Source organism: Heptranchias perlo, chromosome 10 (genome assembly GCF_035084215.1).
Source record: "Heptranchias perlo isolate sHepPer1 chromosome 10, sHepPer1.hap1, whole genome shotgun sequence".
NCBI classification, from domain to species: Eukaryota; Metazoa; Chordata; class Chondrichthyes; order Hexanchiformes; family Hexanchidae; genus Heptranchias; species Heptranchias perlo.
Genome location: NC_090334.1, coordinates 60,498,324 through 60,515,118, shown reverse-complemented (window position 1 = coordinate 60,515,118; position 16,795 = coordinate 60,498,324). Strand labels below are relative to the sequence as shown.

Genomic DNA, 16,795 nt, shown 5'->3' with positions numbered 1-16,795 from the left:
CACCATCACACAACGAACTGCTCTTTGGAGAACAGCAATTGTTATTATGTAGGCTGCCTGCAACATCCAGCAAAGTGCAATGAGATGAACCTTGGACATGGGAGAACTCCTTGCTCTTCTTCCAATACTGCTGTGAGACCTTTTAATGTCCACTTGAACATGGGGACAGGATTTCATCCAAACACCTCATCCAAAGGATTGTACCTCTGACAATACAGTACTCCCTCAGTATTGCACTGATTGGGACTTGAATTCACAGGGGGTCATTTTGACTTTGGGCAATAGTGTAAAATGGCTGATATCAGATCAGCCGTCTGTTATAAATCTCTCCCAATTTTCATTTCCATTGACATCAAAGTCAAAATTACCACCGCAACCTTTTAACCCAGAGATGAGTGCTACTGATTGAACTAAGCTGACACACAGAACAGAACAATTAATCGACTCCATTCATCCTCAAGTGCATTTTAGAAGCCTCTTCTAAAAAGTGAGGAAACAATTCAACACACGTGTAATGGAAGCTCTCGGGATACTTTCACAGTAATGGGGTCATGTTCTTTGTCTCATCTAATCATAAACATAAATCTTCCCATATGCCAAAATCAGCTGAAAGTTTTACCCTGCTCTTCTCCCATCTCCACTCCTCGCCCCTTCCACTGCCAACCCTCTCATCACACTTTTTGTTCCAAAATGTGAGATACCCAAGCCATGCACTTTTTCACACATGCTGTCAATGACACTCCTTGCTCCACTCACCAAGAAGTACATTGAGAAGTAGAGTATGAGAACATCTTGCTGGCCAATCCTACCTCTCTGAAGATCTAGAAACTCCATTGAATTTCTTTTACCCCAGGAGCTCAAGGAAGAGAGCCTTATAAGAGCTGTTTACCTTTACACTGTTTTCCTTGCCTCATCAGCCCATAGAGTAAAGAGCCACAATGATCGCAGAAAGTTGGCACCTTGTAGTTATGGATATTGAACTGGTGACGTACGTTGATGCTGAATCTTTGTTCACATACCTGTTAAGTATAATCTTCAATTACTTTAGACAGATGCAGACACAGCAGCTCTAGAATATTCTCTGATTGTATGTATTTGCCCAGGGAAATTTCACACAACTTAAAACATTCCTATAACTGGTATATCTTCCGGATGGCTCCTGTGGTTGATTACTAGAGAGGGGTTTGCTGACTGGCGTCTTGGACTGTAGTTCAGACATAACTTGCAAAACCTCATCAAGATAAGCAAAGATGTAGATTTTCCCTATTGGTGCTATTTGTAATGTCTGGTTTTATTTTCCCTTCTATTTTCATTTCCCTCTTTCCCAGGGGCTCAAAATTGTTCACTCATTATCTTGCTCCTATACATGAAGAACCAAGTGTGTGTGGGAGAAAACCCAAGCGGGGGGAGATGGAGGAGTTCAGAGAGCCCAGCCAGAATGACATTAAGGATACCTGTCTGACTAAATTGTGGATGAGCCAGAATTTCCTTCAGCTGTTGCCTGGAAAGACTAAAGTCTTGTCAAAACTATCTCTTTGACAAAGCTTTCTTCCCTAAACAATGCCTCTACATTTAAAAAAATTAAAGATGCTATATAAATGCACTATTAGTTAGATTATAAGAGGTAGGGAATGACCAAACCCATCTGCCAACTTTGCATTTTAAAACATTCTGTTGAACATAGGAATATAGGAACAGGAGTAGGCCATTCAGCCCCTCAAGCCTGTTCCGCCATTCAATCAGCTCATGGCTGATCTGTATCTTAACTTCATTTACCTGCCTTGTTCCATATCCCTTGGTACTCTTACCTAACAAAAATCTATCAATCTCAGTTTTGAAATTTTCAATTGGCCTCAACAGGGGGAAGAGAGTTCCAAATTTCCACTATCCTTTGTGTGAAGAAGTGCTTCCTGACATCACCCCTGAATGGCCTAGCTCTCATTTTGAAGTTATGCCCCCTTGTTCTGGACTCCCCCACTAGAGGAAATAGTTTCTATCTAATCCTTTGATCATCTTAAACACTTGACTTGATTTAATTGAGTAGGGAAGGCAGGCATGAATTTTGATCTCAAGTGACTATCTAACACTGTCACCTCCACCAAATACTGGCTCAGAAACTTCCAGGAGTCTGCAATATGTGAGATCAATGGAGAACGAGAGTAAATGGGACAGTGAATTGGGATAATGCTATTCACATTTTCTACCACGAGGGGGCACTTGCACCTTACATATCTGACTATGACCCTGTAACAAGAAGAGCACAGTGAGCAGAGACTTAACAAATGATTGAGGATCTGAAAACTGTCATGTCCCAGATCAAAAATAATGTTGTGACTCCTGGAAAGCAACTCATTTTGTCCATAGAAAATTTCTGAAAATTTTGGAATTGAGCCTCGATTTAGTTACAAAATAACTGGAACAGCTACATTATGCTACAGTGCAGCTTGACAAACATCATATATTTTTAGGTTTCAAATATTACTGGGCATGAATTAAAAGTGCTGTGAGGATCCTGTAAGAATTACAGAGGTGTGCTCACTGATTTATGCTTCTGGTGAATTCTTTCAATTCACCTTTTAGATCAAAATCTATGCCTGCCTTCTCCACTCAATCATTTCATTAAGCTCATAGCTCACTTCAACTCTCTGGTTTCCAGGGGTTGTGACAAGTTGAACTAACACAGGACCATAGTAAGGCCTGGAGAACCGTACTGTGTGACAGAGCTCCTCACACACCAGGGAGAGTCCACTGCTCCAGTCATACACTTGCTCCATGTCCACTCTACTAAAGACTCTTGATATTATACAGTAACATGTCCCCATTGCTGCTGCAGGGTCAAAGATAATTTGTTCGACATTCTACATTTCAGAAGAATTCAGGTGAAATTCTCTCATTTTGAGTTTCTGAATAAACTTTTACTTCAGATTTACGCTAAATAGTTGACCAATCCAAACAAATCATTTCAATTCTGGCTGTTTGCAAGATTTATTGTGTTAACACGAAGGAATAACAGGATTGGCAAACTCGGATTAAAACATGGAGAGGACGTCCCCCTGCACCTGTGATGGGCAAAACTTTTTACCTTGGCCACACAAGGGGGTTTTTGCGTTGTGTATGCAGCTAACTCACAACTGAAAATCTCACAGTTAGTGTTGACAGCACTACACATACATATAGACACTCACCCATACCAGACCAAATATCACTAAACACAGAAATTCAGTCCTGCCCATACCTCCTCTTTCTTGTCTTTCTTTATCCTAGGACATGCTGTGACAATTAACTGGTGACAGCGTTTGTGAACCACACACGTACACACTGTGAAACGAACAGGAGCGAGGGTTAATGCTGCAAACCACCCAATTAAACCGCAGTCTGACGCTGACAGAGTGGAGCAAAATCAGATTTTTTAAAAACTGAGAACACCATATTTTTTTCAATTTTTTTTTAAAACATTAAAATGAAATCATGCAAGCTCAGTAAAGGCTTCAGCGTTGTTAAGACGTGATATTTTTTAAAGAATCACTCCTCACGTCAGCCATCAGGAGTGATGCTGAGTGAACACGGGACTAGTTCATTCATTCCAAAGGAATTTGAGATCTGCGATCATTTACAACTCTACACTCACACAGCAGAGTGAGCACCAAATAATGGAGCATCGGCAAAAACTTCTGGTTAAATTCCTGAAGGCAAATGGCCTTAGATGAAAAAGGACTTCATTTTATCAACAGACTTTTGTCTAAAAGCTAACAAGAAGTTCCTAAATTCTCTAGAACGCAGTGAGCTGGCAGCCCCGTGATTCACTGCCATCTTGAGGAGGGTTTATACTGATCAGCAGAGTTTGTTAGCAGACTTATCTGTTTAGTGAATGCCATTCAGTTCTGTTACAGGAACTTCAGATGAAAGGGATTCAGCCAGTAAGAATGAGCACAAATCCAGTATCCAAATCCAGACTAATCAGACATTGGTCAATCGGGATTTTTTAAAAAACTGATTCTCATATTTTATGGCAGGAAACCTCACTGGAAAATTGTGCTTCTGCATGACCGCAGATTAACACCCATTCTTCTTAACCCCACCAGTTGTGTTTGTGTCCATATTAATTTGGAGTCTCTTTCTATCCCAATAATGTGCCTCTTTTCCTTTATTTCGATCTCTCCTCAGTCTCCAGTGTCATGTGTCCCCGTCCCGAGCTGTGAAATACCTGTGTTTCAGCTCACTGTTCCTTTGCGGAAGCTTAGTACCAATATTCCCTGGTAGCTACCACACATCCCTCTGTCTGTGTGTGGGGGTGGGGTGGGGGAGGGTCCGTGTATCGCAGCTGGGGCCCGTGTATCGCGGCTGGGATTTGGACTTGGCTTTGGGAAGATGCGAAATTCAGTTGCCTGAACCCAGTCTGATTTGTCTCATCAATCTCATTACATTAAAATGAAAGATTACCTTGACACTGGTATCCCTGCTTTCCAAAGATTCCCCTGTGGATAAAAAAAATGGAAATCACAAGATAGGCTGGGATGAAGAAGGCCCGTCATTCCATTCCATTTCATCTGCCTATCATCCTCCCACGACAGCATCTGGCCTCAACCTCCCATCCTGGCAACCTGCTCATATGTTGATCACCCACTGTATAAAGAGATAATTCCTGACATCTGAATTCTCTTGGCTGATAACTGCTGCCGCATTACTTTGGCAACGTGTTAACTTGTTAATCTCCACTGTGCGGGGGTTTCCCCAGCTACATCATAGCTGTCGTGATAAGTGAAAGTGAAAATACATCAACCTTCCATTTTATTTAAAATAAACCTTGTCCTTAAGTACTTTGTCTTACAAAATGCTTGCAAAAGAGAAGCCACTTTTGTGTCACAGAAAAATGCAGGAGCAAATACTCTTTAACACCAGGGATCATCATTGATTGTCTTTATTTGCACAAGAGCATGAAGTAACTGAGTGGACGAGCACTGTTGTAAAGTAACCAAAAGAGAACCCTTCATTTTCTTGTGAAAAAGTTAACAGATATGGATGGCCTCTGACAGATTTTTCCATTTTTAAGGATTTTAACATTTAAACAAAAGGCACGTGACTTCTTTATCACCAGTAACTTAATACAGGAGCTTCCTACCAGATGAATTCCCTGCAGTGGGAGCAGTATGTGGGCTGTCGCAGGTAAGTGGCCATGAACTTATGATTGTTGACCTGGTGAATCTTTCGCCGCATCGCGCCTTGGCGTTTTCTAGAAAATATGCGTTCCCTGAACGCTCGTCCATTTGAATTGTTTTTCACCTGTTCTTCAGGATCTAAGAAGAGATTGTAAAAAAAAAAGTATATTATAAGAACATAAGAAATAGAAGCAGGAGTAGACCATACAGTCCCTCAAGCCTGCTCCGCCACTCAATAAGATCATGGCTGATCTTCGACCTCAACTCCACTTTCCCACCTGATCCTCATATCCCTTGATTCCCTTAGTATCCAAAAATCTATCGCTCTCAGTCTTGAATATACTCAACAACTGAGTATCCATAGCCCTCTGGGATAGAGAATTCCACAGGATGCACTGCAGCAACTTGCCAAGGCTTCTTCGACAGCACCTCCCAAACCCGCGACCTCTACCACCTAGAAGGACAAGGGCAGCAGGCGCATGGGAACAACACCACCTGCACGTTCCCCTCCAAGTCACACACCATCCCGACTTGGAAATATATCGCCGTTCCTTCATTGTCGCTGGGTCAAAATCCTGGAACTCCCTTCCTAACAGCACTGTGGGAGAACCGTCACCACACGGACTGCAGCGGTTCAAGAAGGCGGCTCACCACCACCTTCTCAAGGGCAATTAGGGATGGGCAATAAATGCCGGCCTTGCCAGCGACGCCCACATCCCGTGAACGAATAAAAAAAAAAATTCATAAACCCTTTGAATTAAGAAATTCCTCCTCATCTCACTCCTAAATGTCCGACCCCTTATCCTGAGATTATGATCCCTAGTTCTACACTGTTCAGCCAGGGAAACATAATCTCAGCATCTATCCTGTCAAGTTCTCTTAGAATCTTATATGTTTCAATGAGATCGCCTCTCATTCTTCTAAACTCCTCAGAGTATAGGACTTCAAATCCCCAAACCAGGACATCTTTTTAGTTGGCTCTATAATGCTTGATCGCGCCAGGCTAAGAAGCTGCTTTAAATCAGGATACAACAGGCCTGCATTCATAATCACTGCCACTGGGAGTTTAAGAGTCAACCTGCAGCAGTTTTGCACTGAGCCTCCTGCATGACTTCGCTTGAATTGGTACCTTCAGTGTTTGGCATTCTACAACCCTCCGAGATCTCTGCTCTCTTCCAATTCTGGCCTCTTGCACATTCCCGATTTTAATCGCAACATCTTTGGCGGCCGTGCCTTCAGTTGCCTAGGCCCTAAGCTCTGGAAATCCCTCCCTAAACTTCTCTACCTCTCACTCATCTTTTAAGACACTCCTTAAAACCTACCTCTTTGACCAAGGTTTTGGTCACCTGTCCTAACATCTCCTTATCTGGCTCAGTATCAAATTTTGTTTGAAAACACTCCTGCGTAATGCCTTGGGACATTTTACTATGTTAAAGGTGCTTTATAAATGCAAGTTGTTGTAGTAGTAGACAAAAGTGCACCTGATTTTTTTTGCAGACTGTAACATGACCAGTGTGTCATTCTTGCCCTTCTTACTGCCACTGGCTATTTTGGAAAACCTTTTTATTTAACCTTTTCAAAGCATGACTCAGACGATAGGCAATCTTAATTAATAGTCATTGGATATTATTTCATACACAGGCATAACATGTACCATACTAAGTACATGTCACAAGAGGGTCCTTCATGTGCTCTAAAGGAGCACAGTTTTAATGGAAAAGTGTTTGACCAAAACAATTGTTTATAAACACATGGTACGGTGACAATAACTGCACTTGAAAATTAAGTTATTGCGACAACAACTGCACAGTTTTCCTGACTCCACGCCCTCCCCAAACAGAAAAAGGTTCACCAAATGACTTTTAATTTAATCAATGCCCTTGAGTCCTTTTGTTAGTTTAAAGCAGATCTATTGACACTGTTGCTTTCAATAGGAGCAAGACTGCAGCCTCCCATCCTCCTAGTTTGGGATTGCAATCTCATGCCTGTTTTGACTGCTGGCACATCCTGGTATTTCTCTCATTGGACAGCAAGAGAAAGGAAGACAATGCGATGGGGGTAGAGTTAGCCCAGCATTCAAAGCAGTAGTTAAAGTAATCTATTAAAACTCATAGTGCCTGTAGTTTTAATAGAAGGCCTTCACTACCACTATGTAACATCTCCATTGTACATGCCAACCCACAAAACGTGGACACACTGATGAATGGCCTCAAAAAAAAACTGGCTGCCCTTTAAAATCTGACAACTCAAAAATAACCTGAAAAATATCCCTGAAAAAAAGGCTCATGACCAAGGCCACTGCTCTAGGGCAACTGAATAAATGAAATTCCCTTTTATTACATTGGAATTAAGGAATTTTGGGATCGCATTCTGCAATTTGGTATATTTTTCTGTGAAACCCAATCGTCTCCAGTGTGACCCATGAAAAGAATCAATTGCAATGGGAAGGCAGTGGGACGTGAATGGTCATGACTTCAGCTGCAGCCACACCCAATATTCTAGCAGTTGTACTATAGGGAAAAATGATGTACATAAAACTGTAATTTTTGCTGTGGTGGATTTACAAATTTCAGACAGGAGAAAATACATTCTGGTGGCACAAAATCTATTTTGTAGGGTATTGGTGAGCATGGACCCTCCAGAAAATGTTCCTTTTTCATATTTTTTGGTGCACTGTGATTCTTTTCCTTGTCTGCTCTTTCTGCTCTGCAACAGTGAGCTGGCAACTCAACTTCAAGAATGAAGGTGAATTGATACATTCCCAACTGAGATCAGGAACTCACAGGAAATTGTGCAAATTTCATGGACACCACACCTGGTTTCCTATAAATAAAGTTTTTAAAAATTCTATAAAGTTCATTAATAAAGAAGATGGTAATAGAAGCAAGACTTCCTGTACATCACAGAAAGTGACTGCAATGCAAAACTTACTGCTTACAATCTCCAAAAAGCAGCATAAATGAGTGATAACTTTTTTTAAAAAATCTAAGTATGATGCACTAGTTTATAAATGGTGATAAGGTTATCTCTCAGCTTGTGAGCATTTATCATTTAATTTTAGCTCCCTTTAAGGATAAAATACTGATCAGCAAAGCAATAGTACATAATCAATTAAAACAATACTAAGTTTGTCAGAGTGGTTGAGAGATTTACATCGAAACTACAGCACAAAAACAGGCCATTCGGCCCAACTGGTGTTTATGCTCCACACGAGCCTCCTCCCTCCCTACTTCATCTAATCCTATCAGGATACTCTTCTTTTCCCTTTTCCCTCATGTGCTTATCTAGCTTCCCCTTAAATGTATCTTTGTTATTTGCCTCAACTACTCCTTATGGTAGTGCATTCCACATTCTTAACACTCTTTGGGTAAAGAAGTTTCTCCTGAATTCCCTATTGGATTTATCAGCGACTATTTTATATTTATGACCTCTATTTTTGGACTCCCCCACAAGTGGAACCATTTTCTCTGCATCTACCCTATCAAACCCTTTCACTGTCTTAAAGATCTCAATCAGGTCACCCCTCAGCCTTCTCTTTTCTAGAGAGAAGAGCCCCAGCCTGTTCAGCCTTTCCTGAAAAGGATATCCTCTCAGTTCTGGTATCATCTGTGAATCTTTTTTGCATCCTCTCTAATGCAAATTATTTATCCATATAACAATAGCCAAACAGCAACCTTCCCATAAAATTACAAGTAATTTAAATTATTCAAATTTCCCTTCATTTCAAGGATAGAATTTTTTGGACTCTCTGCCCCTCCCCCCACTGACTATGAACTGATTTTTTTTTGCAGGCTGACAATAACTCAGCTTGGTGAGTTAGCATACATTAACCTTTCACTCATCATATACTTGAACTTTACCAGAGAAACTAATCCGAAAAAAATAAGTCAAATCAATCGTTAATATAGTCAATACACCACTTCACATGAGGCACAAAGGTACAACAGGAGAAGCAAGAAACAATCGGTGATCCGAGCTGGAGGGATAAATGAGCGGATGTTACCTGCAAGCCAGTGAATTGTTTTGTTATTATGCTTAGCCAAGGCTGTAAAGTAATTCACTTCCTGCCTGGATGGCCTCTGGAATCTTTGAGCACTGCTTTCTAACATGTTCCTCACATTATTGTTTTGCAAGCCATCTATTACTCGAGAACACATCTTTTGTCTGTCCCACCTGAACTATGTGTGGGTGCTGGTTAATGTACCACCAAACTCAGCACGTTATGGGATATTTTCTACAGCACTTCAAGCTGAAGGTGCCGTGGACATCCCGCCAACACAGGGACCCCAGGGGCTATGGACCGATAAATGTGGCCCATAATGCCTTGCACACTCCCTCTTCTGCACACACGGTGAAACATCATGTACATGCAGAGGAAATAACGCACATTATGGGACATTTTAAAATGGCGAAGAATCAGAGATTTGCAGCCAGGACGCAAGCAGCACGAGTGGAGAGCAAAAAGACGTACCGTCCATGTTTTGCGCAGCCAGTTGGTAACTATGGTACCACCCAATGCACCTTCACCTCCCTCCCCCCACCATAGGAGGTATTTGAGTGGTCTGCATTACATCTACTATCATTTAAATTTCCCCCAAACATTCAGATCTTTCGAATTTGTTCAGCAATTTATTTTTCATTAAAATAAAATCTTCAAGTGCTGGAAATACACAGCACATCAATTAGTATCTGCAAAGAGAAAAGACAAGTTAACGATATTCTGACAAAAGTTTTCCTCTGAAACGCTAACTTGTCTTTTTTATTTATAGATACTGACTGATCTGTTGCATATTTCCAACATTTTCTGAATTTATGTTTGATGCTCCAAATCCAAAACAGTTGGATTTTTATGACAATTCAACAGCTTCATTTTAAAAAATTCGTTCATGGGATTATGGGTGTCGCTGCCAAGGCCGGCATTTATTGCCCATCTCTAATTACCCTTGAGAAGGTGATGGTGAGCCACCTTCTTAAACCACTGCAGTCCGTGTGGTGAAGGTTCTCTCACAGTGTTGTTAGGAAGGGAGTTCCAGGATTTTGACCCAGCGACGATGAAGGAACGGCGATATATTTCCAAGTCAGGATGGTGTGTGACTTGGAGGGGAACGTGCAGGTGGTGTTGTTCCCATGTGCCTGCTGCTCTTGTCCTTCTAGGTGGTAGAGGTCGCGGGTTTGGGAGGTGCTGTTGAAGAAGCCTTGGCGAGTTGCTGCAGTGCATCCTGTGGATGGTATAAACTACAGCCACAGTGCGCCGATGGTGAAGGGAGTGAATGTTTAGGACGGTGGATGGGGTGCCAATCAAGCGGGCTGCTTTGTCCTGGATGGTGTCGAGCTTCTTGAGTGTTGTTGGAGCTGCACTCATCCAGACAAGTGGAGAGTATTCCATCATACTTCTGACTTGTGCCTTGTAGATGGTAGAAAGACTTTGGGGAGTCAGCAGGTGAGTCACTCGTTGCAGAATACCCAGCCTCTGACCTGCTCTTGTAGCCACAGTATTTATATGGCTGGTCCAGTTAAGTTTCTGGTCAATGGTGACCCCCAGGATGTTGATGGTGGGGGGATTCGGCATTAGTAATGCCGTTGAATGTCAAGGGGAGGTGGTTAGACTCACTTGTTGGAGCTGGTCATTGCCTGGCACGAATGTTACTTGCCACTTATCAGCCCAAGCCTGGATGTTGTCCAGGTCTTGCTGCATGCGGACACAGAGTGCTTCATTATCTGAGGGGTCACTTTTTACTGATACCAGCTTTGGAGGGATCCCATCATCCATGGTAATGTGAGAATCTTTACCCGACCCCCTTGAGCCCAGTAGTAAACATGCTTTGAGGGTGTAAATAAAAGGAGTAATATAGTAGTTTGAATTTAATGGGCCCGATGTTAGCAGGGCTGCGGGTTCTCGGCGGGTGGGCTATCGGGCGCGTAGGTAACGCGCCCGGTGAAATTGGTGGGTTTCCCGCGCGATCGTAGCAGGCAAACCACTAATTGGAGCCACTTACCTGCTCCTCCGGGTTCCCCGCTGCTGATCTGCGCATCAGGCGGGCTGCGCATGCGCAGTAAGATCTGTCAGCTGGAGGTGCTCTATTTAAAGGGGCAGTCCTCCACTGACAGATGCTGCAACCAATAGCAAAGATGACTGCATGGAGCAGCCCAGGGGGAAGGCTGCTCCCAGTGTAATGATGCCTCACCCCAGGTATCAATACATGGGGTGAGGAGGAGGGGGAGGACAGAGATCTTCCACCCGGCGGGCAGGAGGAGGCGGCCCGCCTCTGCCAGCAGGAAGGCCTGGCTCGAGGTGGCAGAGGGGGTCACCTGCGCCACCAACATATCGCCCACCTGCACACAGTGCAGGAGGCGCTCCAATGACCTCAGTAGGTCAGCCACAGTGAGTACACGTAGTCTTTCCCCTACACTCCGTCTGCCACAGCACTGCCCCCACCCCACATCTCCTTCGGCACTGCCAACACTACTCTGTCACATCACCCCTCACACCCACTCAAACCTCATCCTCATCTTACCTGCACCTACTCACCTCGCCAGTACTCATCCCGCCACTACCACTCAACCCAATCCTCATACAATCTCATGGCTCTATCCCATACTCACCCTCTCGTGCATCTCTTTCACGGTCAGCCTCACTCAACCTCCCACAACCTGTGCTGCAGCCACTGGGCATGCATCACATATGTGCAGTAGGCAGCGTAAGGCAAACGTGTCGTGAGCATGAAGGGGATGCACAAGGGTGTTTGAGGGTTTGTCATTGGTGTTACCTATATTGAATTTCAGAACAACTCACATCACACATTATATTGGCACCACTACTGCCATGTCTCCCCGAATCCTGTCTGGTTTGTGCAATAATGTCCGCTCCTGGGCATCACTATGAGGACCCACCACTGATGCCACCCATTGTGTCACTACAGAGTGGGTGTAGGTGTATTTGCAGGGCTCTTCTGCGCAGACGACTGAGAGACATCGGCGATGTCCCCGATTGCACCCTGGCAGGCTGCGGAGGAGAAGTTGTGGAGGGCAGTGGTGACTTTGACAGCAACAGGTAAGAAGATGGTGCTCGGGCCAGCCAAGAGCAGCTCGGCATGAAAGAGGCTGCAGATGTCCACGGCTACATGTCGAGTGACTCTGAGCCTCCGTGTGCACTGCTGCTCGGAGAGGTCCAGGAGGCTGAGCCTCGGTCTGTGGACCCTGTGGCGAGGGTAGTGCCCTCTGCGACGCATCTCTCTCTGCGGTAGCCCTCCCTCCTGCTGTACAGGTGGATGTGTCACAGCACTCTGTTGTGGAGCTCCACGTGTCAGAGGTGGATGGCGTGGATGGCGAGGCTGGTGAGGCTGGTCGCCCTCCGAGGAGGTCATGACTGCAGCTATGGCGACCCCCATCCGCACGGTGTACATCTGAGGGGGTCCGCAAGGTAGGTACATGTCTCCGGACCCCGGGGTACGTGTGCAGGTTGGTGACTTTGACTGTCAGGAGGAGGGTGGCGGAGGCCAAACTTTGTTCCAAGTGACAGAGTGGCCTCCTGCAATGGGTGAGGGTCTCCCCCCCGCCACCTGTCAAATGGACCTTTGCAGTTGCCACAGGCTGACGGCTGCAACACGTCCATTCGAGCTGGGAGTGTTTCCCCCAGTGTGGGAAACAGTCCCATTTTGTTCTAAAATCCCACATAGTCCCTTAATCAGGTCAGTTAATGACCTGAAATACCTCACTAAATATTGTCAAGTGGCATCCCGCTGGCTTTAATTGCCTGCGGGATTCCCACCAGCGGGGGCTGCGCGCGCACGCCGACGTGTCAGCGGGGAACCCGGAAGTGCGCGGGTTCGGGGCGGGCTCCGCTACCGCGCCGGGATTCTCCGATTTTCGGAGCCCCCCACCCCCCGCAGGAAACGCACCCGATAGCGGGTGGTAAAATTGAGCCCAATGTCCAGCATAAACAGAAAAAACACTTCTGCACATGTGCCAGGGAGACTCTTAAGGTTACATTTTTGTGCTTGCATGCACAAAAGTACACACGTAATATGGTTATGGTGGTTTAGTGGTTATATTACTGGACTAGTAATTTAGAGGTCTGGACTAATAAACCGGAGAATGTGAGTTCGAATCCCACCCTGGCAGTTTGAGAATTTGAATTCAATCTAAAATCTGGAAATAAAAAGCCGGTATCAGTAAAAAGTGACCTTGAAGCTGTTGAATTGTCATAAAAATCCAACTGGTTCATTAATATTCTTTAGGTGAGGAACCAGCTGTCCTTACCCGGTCTGGCCTGTATGTGACTCCAGTCCCACACCAACTCTTCAATACTGCACTGAAGTGTCTGCCTAGATTACATGCTTAAGTCCTGGAGCGGGGCTTGAACCTACAATCTTCTGACTCAGGAGTGAGAGTCAGGAGCCATTTAGTTGCATTAATCTGCTACAAGCACTTTCAGTACACAGTGGTTTAAGAATAAATGCCAGCCTTGCCAGTGACGCCCATATCCTGAAAATGAATTTAAAAAACACACCCACCTGCCTCTGAGCAATACAAGTGGTCGCAAAGTCTTCAAACCACCCCACATGACTTTGTGAGCTATTCCTTCCATGCATAGTCTATGTCTACGCATGTACAGAAGAGGTAACTCACAAAGTATCGTAGGGGTGGTTGGTAAAGTCCTGAGAATCACAAACATTGGGCTACTCACATGGTACTACCAAACAGAGGGCTGAAATGATCATCACTAACTCAAAAAGCAAGCAGTTGGCAACTATGCTTCTTGTATACCATCTATCAAAGTATCAGTGAGTCAAAATACAAAACAGTGGGAATTAAAGAGAAGGAAGGCAGCTTATGGATATAACATCAGTGTTGTCATTCCTAGCTCTCAATTCATCTTCAGTTATTAGTTGGGATGCCTTCAATTGTGTTGGATGTGTGTGTGACTGCAATCCTCAATGTTATAATCAACCACTGGGTAGATCAAATACCTCCACCCAATTCATGCTCTTGTTCTGCCACTATGGGACAGCAGATCTTACTTCTAAAACAGTAAGAGGCTGGAAAAGGGAGGAGGCTCACTCACAAAATCACAAGACAAATACAGGCGAGGAAGGCCATTTTGTCATCTTAGGTCATCTATCCAGTAAACAATTCCCCCGTCATGTCATCCAATTGGATGTTGAATGTATCCATGCATTCAGAAACCATCCCAAGCACTGGTCACTCTGCACTGCGATATTCTTCTTGACATCAGTCCTAAATTGCCTTTCCACCATTTTCAGCTTATGCCCCCTTAATCTACTGTCCTATCCTGCATTGAATTTGGTCTCCAGATCTACCTTTTCTAGATCATTAATTATTTTGTATTCATTCATAAACCTCCCCCACTGGCAGCTAGAAAATCTAGTTTTTCCACTTTTCCCTCATAGCTCGATCTATGGACACTGCAAATCAGTCTTGTGGTTCTTATCAGTTTGATTCAGTGGTAGCACTCTCAGCCGAGTCATAAGATTGTAGGGTCAAGGCCTGTTTTCAGGCCTTACTGCATGCCCAAAAGGGAGGCCCGAGGCCGGCCTAAAATTGGACCTCGGGCCTCATTACTATTAATTGATTGGGCTGCTGGCGCCTGTCACGTCGCCACAGACTCACCCATTTGCAGAAAATTATTAAAATTCTGCCTCATCGCCAGCCTCCCGAAGGTAAATCCCAGGGTGGGGGGGGGGCTGAGGACTCAGCAACTGCTTAAGGCCCAGCTCCTGTTCCACTCAATCCAAACTCATTTCTGCAAGGGGGCATAAAACAGGAGTTAGGCCCCTCATTTACATATGTAACATTCCGAAAGCCTGCTGTCCACAAAGCTGCCTCTACAAATATGGTGGAACCTGTGGTGCAGGAGCAGATCGGGAGTGGGGCATTGTGCCCTGAAATTGGTCTTTTTTACTCTGTTTTCCATCTGGAAAATGGCGCAAAAAAAAAACAATTTCTACCCCGCTGTCTTTAGGATGAGACTTTTTAATAATAAATTAGTTTTCGGGGTGTAGACAACACTGGCAAGGCAGCATTTATTGCACAAGAAGGTGGTGGAGGATTTTTTCCTTGAACTGCTGCAGTCCTTTTAGTGATGGTGCTCTCATAATGACGTTACGTAGCAAATTCCAAGATATTGACCCAGTAACGATGAAGAACAGCAATATATAAGAACATAAGAAATAGGAGCAGGAGTAGGCCAATCGGCCCCTCGAGCCTGCTCCGCCATTCAATAAGATCATGGCTGATCTGATCCTAACCTCAAATCTAAATTCATGTCCAATTTCCTGCCCGCTCCCCGTAACCCCTAATTCCCTTTACTTCTAGGAAACTGTCTATTTCTGTTTTAAATTTATTTAATGATGTAGCTTCCACAGCTTCCTGGGGCAGCAAATTCCACAGACCTACTACCCTCTGAGTGAAGAAGTTTCTCCTCATCTCAGTTTTGAAAGAGCAGCCCCTTATTCTAAGATTATGCCCCCTCGTTCTAGTTTCACCCATCCTTGGGAACATCCTTACCGCATCCACCCGATCAAGCCCCTTCACAATCTTATATGTTTCAATAAGATCGCCTCTCATTCTTCTGAACTCCAATGAGTAGAGTCCCAATCTACTCAACCTCTCCTCATATGTCCGCCCCCTCATCCCCGGGATTAACCGAGTGAACCTTCTTTGTACTGCCTCGAGAGCAAGTATGTCTTTTCTTAAGTATGGACTCCAAAACTGTATGCAGTATTCCAGGTGCGGTCTCACCAATACCTTATATAACTGCAGCAATACCTCCCTGTTTTTATATTCTATCCCCCGAGCAATAAAAGCCAACATTCCGTTGGCCTTCTTGATCACCTGCTTCACCTGCATACTAACTTTTTGATTTTCTTGCACTAGGACCCCCAGATCCCTTTGTACTGCAGTACTTTCCATTTTTTTGCCATTAAGATAATAACTTGCTCTCTGATTTTTCCTGCCAAAGTGCATAACCTCACATTTTCCAATATTGTATTGCATCTGCCAAATCTCTGCCCACTCACCCAGCCTGTCCATATCCCCTTGTAGGTTTTTTATGTCCTCCTCACTCTCTACTTTCCCTCCCATCTTTGTATCATCTGCAAACTTTGATATGTTACACTCGGTCCCCTCGTTAATATAGATTGTAAAGAGTTGGGGACCCAGCACCGACCCCTGCGGAACACCACTGGCTACTGGTTGCCAGTCCGAGAATGAACCATTTATCCCAACTCTCTGCTTCCTGTTTGATAACCAATCCTCCACCCATGCCAGAATATTACCCCCAATCCAGTGATTCTTTATCTTGATCAATAATCTTTTATGTGGCACCTTGTCGAATGCCTTCTGGAAGTCTAAATACACTACGTCCACTGGTTCCCCTTTATCCACCCTGTACGTTATGTCCTCAAAGAACTCAAGCAAATTTGTCAGACATGACTTCCCCTTCGGAAAGCCATGCTGACTTTGTCCTATTAAATTATGTTTATCCAAATGTTCCGCTACTGTCTCCTTAATAATAGACTCCAAAATTTTACCCACCACAGATGTTAGGCTAACTGGTCTATAATTTCCAGCCTTCTGCCTACTACCCTTTCTAAATAAAGGTGTTACATTAGCAGTTT

The 16,795-nt window shown here is 44.2% G+C and overlaps 1 protein-coding gene and 1 long non-coding RNA gene across 3 annotated transcripts in view; one reads left to right on the top strand and one right to left on the bottom strand.

Moving 5' to 3' along the window:
* The window catches only part of prkcha (protein kinase C, eta, a), a 186,822-nt gene that overhangs the window by 79,361 nt on the left and 90,666 nt on the right, over window positions 1–16,795 (bottom strand). The window contains exons 4-7 of the mRNA XM_067991909.1: window positions 5,120–5,294; window positions 4,441–4,475; window positions 3,236–3,318; window positions 890–1,019 (exon numbers count right to left, since the gene is read on the bottom strand). Coding sequence (XP_067848010.1) covers window positions 890–1,019; window positions 3,236–3,318; window positions 4,441–4,475; window positions 5,120–5,294 — 423 coding nt within the window. The remainder of the gene's footprint in view (window positions 1–889; window positions 1,020–3,235; window positions 3,319–4,440; window positions 4,476–5,119; window positions 5,295–16,795) is intronic.
* Window positions 4,824–16,795, top strand: part of LOC137326623 (uncharacterized) — a 52,126-nt gene continuing 40,154 nt past the window's right edge. For both annotated transcript variants that reach the window (XR_010964237.1, XR_010964236.1), the window contains exon 1: window positions 4,824–5,163. This is a non-coding gene — a long non-coding RNA (uncharacterized lncRNA). The remainder of the gene's footprint in view (window positions 5,164–16,795) is intronic.